This window comes from Elephantulus edwardii, unplaced genomic scaffold, assembly GCF_000299155.1.
Source record: "Elephantulus edwardii isolate Elephantulus edwardi_28Jun2011 unplaced genomic scaffold, EleEdw1.0 scaffold00002, whole genome shotgun sequence".
Lineage (NCBI taxonomy): Eukaryota > Metazoa > Chordata > Mammalia > Macroscelidea > Macroscelididae > Elephantulus > Elephantulus edwardii.
In genome coordinates this window covers 43258931-43269814 of record NW_006399752.1, presented here as the reverse complement: position 1 = coordinate 43269814, position 10884 = coordinate 43258931, and the positions used below count along the sequence as shown (strand labels likewise).

Below are 10884 nucleotides of genomic sequence, written 5' to 3'. Positions count from 1 at the left end.
CATCAAGTTTCCCCTGACCACTGAGTCATCCATGAAGAAGACAGAAGATAACAACACACTTGTGTTCATTGTGGATGTCAAGGCCAACAAGCACCAAGTCAAACAAGCTGTAAAGAAGCTCTCTGACACTGATGTGGCCACGGTCAACACTTTGATTAGGCCTGATGGAGAGAAGAAGGCCTATGTTCGACTTGCTCCTGACTATGATGCTTTGGATGTTGCCAACAAAATCGGGATCATCTAAACTGAGTCCAGCGGGCTAATTCTAAATACAAATTTTTCACACACACACGTGCGTGCGCACACACACACAATAAAAAATTAAAAAGCTACATGAAGGTGCTAACTGCTCTGCTTGTGGACATGAACTGATCGAGGAAAAGGAGCTTAAAGATGTTAACATGAGGTACGGTGGGTTCAATCGTATCTGAGCTGTGTCTTTAAAAATTAAAAGCAATCACTCGTCAAAGAATCAATTCTGACTCATAGTGACTCTAAGGACCACATAGACTTGCCCCCACCAGGTTTCCAAGACAGCAGACCTTTGTTGAAGTGGAATCCTAACAGGCGGTGCAGGCAGGGCTGTTGGTGCCTTCAAACCATAGATCTTTAAGTTAGCATCTGAACACTTAAATCACTGTACCACCAGGGTTCCTGGTGTCCTTATAAAAAACAAAGATTGGAGCTATACATGAACAAAGCGAGCAAACCCAGTCCTGGACCTCTTCTCCACCCCAGGGCTATTCAGTCTCACTGCCTTTATCAGCTGATTAAGGAACTTAATACTTTTGCGCTTGGCTTCACACTACAGCCCATGCCACAGGCCAACCGTCCAGGTGGAAAATAAGGAGGTAAGTCCCAGAGCAGACATTGCCCACCATCCCTCCTCTGCCAGCCACGGCCCGTCACAAACACCACGGCCGAGGTTCCCTCCTGCTCCCAGCCTGTCTCATCCTTTCAGAGAAGCGGAGTGTAAGAAGGGCCTCCTGGTCACTTCCGCTCTGTGTCTAAAAGAGGCCAGGCTCTGCTAGCATCTGGAAGCTGATCTCACAGCAGCCTCCTCACCCAGGGCGTAGGGGACATGGCCCTGAACTGCTGGGAGGAGCGTGGATCCCCACTCTGGCTCCATGCTGGGGAATGTTGATGGTTTGAAGCCTGTGCTCTTCCAATATGGTTCAGATGCTACAAATCTTTCTATAGAAGATCATCTCAGAATCCTAGGCCAGGGGAGCTCTGGTGGCCTAGTGGCAAGAAGCTGCACTGCAATCCCAGAGGCGCACGGTTCAAATCCACCAGATGCTCTGCCGAGGAAGGAGGGACAATCTCCTCCTGTACCAGTCAGATCTGATTTGACGGTACACACACATAAAAATAATAAAATAAAAATTAAAAAAAAAATCCTAGGCCAGATGCAGCTGCCTCTCTGGCACCCTCCCAATGAATACGTAGGGCATAAAACTCCATACAGTCACACCCATTCTACAGATGAAGAAATCGAGACCGTGTCTCACAAGTAGACAAACCTAAGTAAGGGGAGGCGTTCAGGACCACTGAGACCCAGTGCTCTCTGCTGCAGGCAGTCTTCCTATCTCTACTCCTTTCTACCCTGTTTCAGGAATCACTAGCTCATTCAAAGTTTTACAATTATATGTCTAAGTTCCTAGGTGATATAAATGGTTAAGCTTTTGGCCACTAGACAAAAGGTCGGCAGTTCAAATCTCCTCTTCCCCCGCCCCCCAAAATGTGCTCAGCGGACAGGCCTGGTTGTCTGTTTCCAAGCGGTCACTTTTTATTTTTAAATAAAAATATTTTCTTAAATTTCAGGAATTTAGTACCTTTTCTGTTAAAATGTCAAATCTTTGCACACAAAGCATCACTGTGCTTCCTAAAATTGTGTAAGTTAGGAGTTCAAGATTGTTACTTGCATCCTGTGTCACACAGCACAGAAACCCCAAGTTCTAGAGCACCCCCTCCCCCGCCCCCCTCAGATCATAAGTACCAACTACGCTATTAGACTAGCAGAGGACAGTGACGGAAGTGACGGCCAATCAAGGAGCTCCGTTGTCCCCGAGCACACTTTCCTGAAGCCAGAGGAGGAGAATCCAGAAATCCTCCCGCGGGCGCAGGGGGACGCAGCACATGATCTGTTTCTGCTCAGTTTCCCTTTTGTAACCCTTTGGTGCAGCTGTGGGAGTGAAGGTTCTGTTCCCTGAGGGACCCTGGGAGTTTGGCAAAGGTCAGAGTGAAGACATCCTGGGAATCAACAATGAGAAGGCTGGGACCAGTGGGGAGGTGGGAGCTTCAGACATGGGCATCTGGGTCCAGAGCCGAGTGGGAAGCTGACACAGCCTGAGGCGCCCAGCAGCTGCCTCCCGGTGGCCCTCCGGGATCTTCTGTGTCCTGAGGGCTCAACTTCAACTGCAAAGCAATGCCTCCAGGGCATTTGCAAACCCACAGTGGAGCTGGGCAGACAGACCCTGCAAAAAAGGCTGCAGAAAGGCACATCTTCCAGCTGAGAGAACAGACAGGATGCTGAACTTACAGCAAAGCGCACGGCATTCCTCGGCATCCTTGAAGACCCCACGGGGAAGTTTTACTCTGCACATGGGCTTGCCGTGAATTGAAATTGATTCACCAGGAAATGACAACAAACCTTGGAGCTCAGCTGCTGTCTGACTGTCTGTGTCTAATCCTTACCACCCCCGGCAGCTCTGGAGAGAGCCCCAGGGACTCCGCCTGCCAGGGCACCCAGGCCAGTGCCTGGCACCCAGCTGGTGCTCTGTAAACGTCAGCTGCATAAATATCGTCCGGCCCTCAGGAAAAGGGGCTCACGAGAAAACCTCAGGGCAGCACCAGCCATCTGCCAAAAGGGCCCATCTGTGCCTCTCCGTGCCCGACCGGACTCCATGAATTCAACCAAAGCGGCATCCCAGGCCAGGATCTCGGGAAGAAGAAAAATTGCTGGGGGATTTTCCCAGCGGCCAGAATGCCTGCCATTCCTGGTGTCCCTCTTCTTGTAAGATTCTGACGTCACACCGTAAAACATTTCAGGAACATGGTGGTGGCTGAATCCCTGATGTCAACAGTATCAGCTTGGTCAGAACTTGAACGTTCACGTGACAAATTCAGAACCCAAGGGGACAGACATGTAGAAATAAGTGGCTTTTACATTCTTAAACCTCTATGGTGGGCCAAACATGTCATGATTTAAAAGTTTCAGAATGGGGGTCCATGCCCCAGTACCCCAGCCCCTCAGCGGCAGCTTATCCCTGACCCTGAGACTCCGGTACCGGTCAAGTCTACATCACTCTGCTCCTGAGATGTCACTCTGGCCAGTTCAGAAGTCTTCCAGTGCGTCCAGGATGGCTTTTTCTCGGGGACTTGGTGCGGTTCTGGATAGGCAAGCCTCCCCTGACCAGTTGACATTTCTCTTCGCCAATTAACCAAGCAGGTTTGGTTCCCCATCCCAAAAGGAATAGGTCACCACATCTCCCCAGCTGAGTCCCGCCACCCTCATCGTGGTTGCCCAGTACTCAAAGTCCCCAGGTCAAGATGCCAGTTTTCTTAATGATGCAATACTTTCTAGGCTTATGGGCCTTCATTCTTGGGCTGTGGTTCACCTATTCTGCAAAAGCGGGCGGGGATCTAGAATTTCTTCAGGAAACTTGTGGACTCGAAGCTGAGACAGACTCTGCTCCAGAGACAGCAGGTCTAGCTGAGGTATAAGCTAAGACGGAAAGGTCGAGAAGGATCCTGAGAGGTAGGGCCTGAATAGCCAGCCTGCACCTGCCCAGCCTTCAGGCACCAGGAGGGACTAATTTGGACACAATAGAGAAAATGCAGTATCATGGTCACCACCTCAAGAAAGCAATCAGCAAAATCCTCCAGAGAAAGCTCTTTAGGACAAACAACTCAGTCTCTTCAACAACTAGGTGACAATTGAAACAAAAAAAGACCAAAAGTACCAGCAACCACAGAAGCAGAAACTTCAACAGCTTCAACAACAGCATCGACCCCAGCAGCAGCAGCTACAGCACACCTTGGCTAACAGCTCTCAGTCAGAGTCTATCAATTCTTCATCTGGACCCACCAATCTATTTATTAGAAGCCCAATTCAGTCCAGCTTCTTTACACACTTCAGATGTTTACGGAGGGGACAACCTAATGAACCTTTTATTCCACCTCATCCCAAACTACAGGATCATATTTCAATTCTTCTAATCCGATAAACTCCTGTTCTGGACTTTTAAATCAGATCAACCAATACACATCATACCAGTGCAATGGAAATGTCTCAGTGAACAACCGCACTCCATATTTTAATTCCTATTCATCCCAGTTGCAAACCGCCGATCCATATAGGTTTCCAAGTCAAGACCAACTCTCTAAAGTAAACCTTCCACCTATCCATACACTGTACCGGCAGCAGCTTGGAAATAGCCAAAAAAGACCAAAAGGCATTTAGACTTTTTTACGAAGATGGTGCTGAAAGTGAAGAAGGAAGCCCCTGTTCCTCCCAAAACTGAAGCCACAGCAAAGGCATCAAAGGCCAAGAAGGCAGTCCTGAAGGGCGTCCACAGCCAAAAAAAAAAGAAGATCCGCAAGTCACCCACGTTCCGGCGGCCTAAAGACACTGAGACTCTGAAGGCAGACCAAAAACACCCCAAAGAGTGCTCCCAGGAGACACAAGCTTGACCACTATGCCATCATCAAGTTTCCCCTGACCACTAATCAGCCATGAAGAAGACAGAAGATAACAACACACTTGTGTTCATTGTGGATGTCAAGGCCAACAAGCACCAAATCAAACAAGCTGTAAAGAAGCTCTACGACATTGATGTGGCCAAGGTCAACACCTTGATTAGGCGTGATGGAGAGAAGAAGGCCTATTTTCAACTTGTTCCTGACTATGAAGCTTTGGACGTTGCCAACAAAATTGGGATCATCGAAACTGAATCCAGCTGGCTAACTCTACAAATTTTTCTCACACACACAAAAAAGGTATTTACAGACTTCAACCAAATAGAATTCTTAAATCCTGTTGGATCAGATAGGAACAGATCAGTTAGAAGAAGCATCTATTATTGATCTATTATTGAATTATTTTAATGAATTCTTATTGGCAGTTCAGCTATTATGGCCCAGTGGTAAGGAGCTGCACTACCAACCCAGAAGCACGTGGTTCAAATCCACCAGCTGCTCTGTGGGAGAAAGACTGACATTCTCCTCCTGTGTTCTTTACTGCCTCAGAAAACCCACTGAAAGGTCAGCTATGAGTTGCTTATAACTCAACAGCATATAATAACAACAATGGTATGGAATTGTACTGCCAATCCAAAGACACGTGGTTCAAATCCACCAGCTGCTCTGTGTGAGAAAGATGGACCTTCTCCTGCGTGATTTACTATCTCTGAAAACCCACTGGAAGGTCAGCTCTGAGTCATTTTTTACTCAATGGTATATAACATCATTATCATATCATACTGAGATGAATTTAAGACATCAGAGAGCTGGACAATTAATAAGGATGACAGTAGGATTGATGTCTTTGAGTTGTGGTGCTGGAGAAAAGTACTGAATATCCCATAGTCTGCTGAAAGAACAAATGGATATGTCTTAGAGAAAATGCCACCAGAGTGCTCCTTGGAGGTAAAGATGGTGAAGCTTTGCCTCTCATACTGTGGACATGTAGCTGGGTGAGGTTACTCCTTGGAAAAGAACATCATGCTTGGAAGGATGGGGGGCGGTCACTGAAGGAGAGGAAGACTCCCAACGAGATGGCCTGACACAGTGACTGCTTCAGTGGGCTCAAGTGTGTCAGAGATGATGAAGACGGCACAGGATAGGACAGAGTTCAGATCTGAGGTTCACAGGGTCACCGTGGCTTGTACTCGACTCAACAGCACCTAACAAGAGCAACAGGTCAGTGAGAAAGAGGAAGATTCTTGGGGAGATTGATTGACACAGGGGTTGTTGCAGTGACCTGACCCGCAGTAGAGATTGTGAGGAAGACGCAAGACCAGGCAGGGTCTTTTGTACCCAGAGTCACTGTGAGTCAGAAGTAACTCGGAGGCATCTAACAACACTGAAGTCCCTGGGTCGCAAAAATGGTTTGCCCTGGACTTCTAGCTGAAAGGTTGACAGTTCAAACCCATCTAGCAGTGCCACAGAAAAAGGGCGTGGACATAGACTTCCATTAAGATTCAAACCAAACCAACCCAACCCACGGTTGTCAAGTCCTTTCTAACCCATGGCGACTTCCAGAGAGTTTCTGAGGCTGTGAATTTTCACAGGAGGAGACAGTCAATCTTTGTTCTGAGGAGCAGCTGGCAGATTCAAACCACCGACCTTTCCGTTAAGCAGCCTAGGAAAGCTCCCTGGTGCTTGGCTCTCTGCAGTGTGTGCGATCATCAGAGTCGGCATCAACTTGATGGTACCAGGTTGGGTTTGATGTTTAGACTTTACTCTTAGAGGACATAAATTATTGATTTGTAGGTTTGAAAAACGGCATTGTTTGGTTATGGTGTTGACTTTTTTTTTTTTTTTACAGTTTCTTAACTCCTAAATACTTTCTGTCGCATGTAGGAAGAAATGATGTAGTGGGTGGAACTTTAAACTAACTTTAATCTCCTGGGAGGTGAGGATGTTAATGAAGACATCGGGGAGGGGGGGGGTCTGTATTGGTACTTTCTAAAGCTGGCTTGTAACATGTGAGCATACAGCCATGTGTTCTCTGTCCTTCTGTCTAGGTCAAAAATCTACAGACAATGTAATGGGCATGAGAGAGAGGACAGGTTTCCCTCCTGGATCTGATGTTGCCTTCCCCCGCCCCTCCGTGGGGCCATGAGCAAAGGTGAACCTCTCTGAGACTGTTTCTTCACCCAGAACCTGAACAGACTAAAATCCTTACTTGGCTGTGTGACCTTGAACGATTCTTCACCTCTCTGAGATTCCTCATTGGTACAATAGGTAGATGGCAGCCTGGTGAGTAGATAGTTGTACTGCTAACCCAAAGGCAGGCAGTTCGAATTCACCAGCTGCTCCATGAGAGAAAGACAGGCACTCTCCTAGCGTATGATTTACAGCCTCCAAAAACCTGCTGGAGGGTCAGCTATGGGTCAGTTCCGACTTGACAGCAATGAAAGAGAGGGAGGCCTCAGAGGGTTTTTAAGAACTCTCTATTATGACGGCAATTGCTATTGTTGCTATTGGGTTTTCTTTTGACCAGGAGGAAGGGACAGTGACCTGGGAGACAGATCCTTCATTTCCTAGAATGTGAGGGCTTCTGAGGTGCCTCTAGTCCCCCCAACTTGCACACTGCTCATCCGTTGTTTGTTCCACACGAAAACTGCCGTCCTCTACAAAGTACCAACTTTCTCTCCATCACTGGACAGTGATCAGTCCAGACTAATCTTGTCTTTTCTCCACCGTTTTTCCCTGCTGGTCCACTCCCCGTCTTCTGCCTCCTCTGTGCCATGTTGACCATTCCCTGTCCCCAGCCACCTCTCTACCACTGCTGCTGGAAGGAGAGAGAGACCCTCCCTTCCTCACCCATTCTTTCTCCGGGCACAGCTGACAATGCCCAGAAGGGCCTCTGAGGGGCCTGTCTGAAAGGCCCCAGGGGGTCAGGAAATGGTGGGGTGCGGCGCGGCAAAGGGAAGGAAGAAGGAGCTCGGAATTCTGAATGCAGAATGCTGGGCCTTTTGGAAATGAACGGGCCTGCTGCCAGCTCTCGCAGTGGTCCCTGGATTGTATTCTTCTTACAAAGGACCATTATGCATCTCCCATGTGACAGGTTCGGAGCCATAAACTGCATGACATCACAGAGGTCTAGGTGAAAAGGTCTCCCAGCCACTCGTTCTCAAGGGCACAGAGAGGGGAGACCAGGAGTTGTCCCCAGCTGTTCCACCCAGAGGGCATGTAGGGACACCCAGGACATCACGTAAGGCAAACTGGCAACCATGTAACCTCACCCCCCAAAGAACCCTTACCCAAGCCTAACTTCAGCATGTGTACAGTGGGGACTAGTCATCCGACGGACATCCCAACAGCACTGTCCCCCTTACCTCCCTTCTCTGCAGTTCCTTTTATTGTTATTGCTAACTGATGGGAGAGTTCACATGGTAATACTGTCAGAAAACGCGGAGTGGAAGTCACCCTACTGGTGTCCACTCTGTCCTGACACTGACCCAGCTCATAAGTGAAAAGCCTAGAGGTAAAGACTGTCACCTCCCTGGCTAGTTGTAATGTTTTGCTGTTGCTGTTTCTGAAAGGAAAGGTGTTACTATCTCCTCCACCATCACTAAGGGGCAAGGCCTGATGGGCACCACGCTCCCTCTGCGTGCCTCCGAGGTGACCTCCAACCAGCGCCCGCTCTGGCTCTCGCATCATCTCTCACTGTCTCTTTTGCATACACACCCATCCCAGGCATCAAACGAGTATGAATGAGGAAGTTTGGTTTGAGTTTATCCAATTTTCCCTTAAGCTGTAAGGTCTGTCTGCATATTATTTGCACATATTCTAATGGAAAATGACATTCATTTCCAAAAACAACATAGAAGAGATTAGAAAACAAACAGCACCGACCTTAACAGGTGAGAGCCCCGAAATGGGGATAATGGGACCTCATTTAATTGACCAAACTTCTGAAGAATAAGAAGGAAATGTAATAACTCTGATTCGTTTTTAGGAAGACCTTCAGTGAAATGGATCGATTCTGTGAGTGGAGTGGTGGAAATGAGTGTGCTTGAGATGGTGAGGTTGGCACAGGATAGAACGGCGTTTAGGGCTCTTGTACACAGGGTCACTATGAGTTGCCAGTGACTCAATAGCACATAACAACAACAACAAACAGCAACCACATTTTAAGTTTTTTGGAGTTTGTAGTATATGTTTTATTTTCTATAAACTATATTAGTATAATAGTATATGTATGTTGCTGTTGTTGTTGTTGTGTACTGTAGAGTCAGAACTGACCCACAGCTGACCCTCTAGTGGGTTTTCAGAGGCAGTTAATCACATAGGAGGAGACTGCCCATCCTTCTCCCATGGAGCACCTGGTAGTCTCAAACCACGTGCCATCGGGATTGCAGCTCAGCTTCTTGCCACTAGGCCACCAGAGTTCCCTAGTATATGTTTAGACCTTATAACTATACCTCTAATGCAAGGTCTAAGCTAAAAATTATTTCACAGATTCTGTCTCTGATCAAAAGAGTCTGAAGGCCATCATGCTAGGTCATCTCCCAAAGCTTCTGGTTCAACTATGACCAAAGAGACCAGGAGGAATCTCGTTAACCTTCTTCCAAGGCCACTCTGGCCAGCACAACCCCAGAGCTCTCCAGCGTGCCGGTCACAGCACTTGCCAACTCTCAGGATGGTTGCTATTGTTACCGTGAGGGTGAGTTCCAATCGGTAGGGCTCCTTTTGGTAAGAGGAACATTTTGTTCCTTACCCGAGGAGCCAACTTTTTCCCTAGAAGCATTGGCCTGGGTCTTCAAGACCTCTTCCATTGCAGGTGTGTCTCTGTCCCATTCAAGGACAAGGGGGAGTTGGTGCTGAAGAGACAGCTCTGGCCTCTTCTCACTCTTTACTCAAGGATTCACAATGCAAGTTAGACCAAACATTTGTTAGTGGATTCAATGTATTGACCTGGAAACTCTAACAATGGGTCTGAGAATATCAGAGACCTTAAGATGGACCAGGACAGGGTGAGGTTTAGATCTTGTTCCTGGGGTCACTATGAGTCATAGTTGAGCCAATAGCACCTAACAACAAAAGCACTTTACATATGTTATTGTTGTTGTGTACCATAGAGTTAGAAATGACCCATAGCTGACCCATCAGCAGGTTTTCAGAGGCAATGAACCGCACAGGAGGAGACTGCCCGTCCTCCCACAGAGCAGCTGGTGGCCTTGAACCACATACCTTCAGGATTGCAGCACAGCTTCTTGCCACTAGGCCACCAGAGCTCCCTACTTTAAATATAGATGTTGTTGTTATTATTAAGTGCCAGCAAGTCTCAGGCAACTCATAACAACCCTACGAACAAAAGTCCTCAACACTTCTGTGACTTTCATCCTTTCTCCAGGTTCATAGGGTTTCCGGAGGCAAACTATTAAGGAAGTGAATGCCACTTTTGCTTCCAATTAAATATAGACACAAGTAATGAATTAAAACAAAGGAGAGGGGAAGTCAACTGTCTTGCGAGCTGTGAATGAGACAGCTCGTTAGATCCCAAAGTGAAAGGGGACCCCAGAGATAGAGGCTCCGGTGAGTGGAGTATCTGAACAGGAAGCTCGCTGACTGATTGAACAGTAGCCAGCAATCCGACCAAGCATGAGGGAGAGAAGGCCAGATGCCGGACTACTCACCCACACACTGGTTGCTTTCATCCATCTGGTACCCAAAGCGGCAGATGAGAGGCCTGGAAATCGTGGCATAGCTTGGAGCTGACAGCGGTGGGGCAGCTGCTGGGTACGGACCGCCTGAGTAAGGGGTCGAGAAGGAGTTTGAATAGGACCCTCGGTACACCGGGTTTGTTCGAGGGATGCATAAATATCCGCCGTTTTGGTTAACACACATCATGTCTCCTCGGCAGGCTTCGGGGATGGTCCGGCATTCATCCACGTCTGGAAGGGTCACAGAAAGGACGAGCATTAGGGGTTTCTTGGACACACTATAGCCAGGGTGCATTTAAGCAGAGTTCTGTCTCAAGAACAGCAGGGAGGACCCCAGATCAGCAGCACCTGGTCCTGGGCCCACCATGGGCAGGTACTCCCAAATGTGGCTGAATTGAACCAGCTTGGTCCGCATTACCCCACCCTCAGTCTCTCAAATACCACCAGATCCACAAAAACCTATCTACTGGTAAAACACAATTCACTT

The 10884-nt window shown here is 47.9% G+C and overlaps 1 protein-coding gene across 1 annotated transcript in view; it reads right to left on the bottom strand.

The window, feature by feature from the left end:
* The window catches only part of FBLN5 (fibulin 5), a 119478-nt gene that overhangs the window by 87214 nt on the left and 21380 nt on the right, over positions 1-10884 (bottom strand). Inside the window, exon 7 of the mRNA XM_006879211.1 lies at positions 10371-10628. Within this exon, the coding sequence (XP_006879273.1) occupies positions 10371-10628 (258 nt within the window). The remainder of the gene's footprint in view (positions 1-10370; positions 10629-10884) is intronic.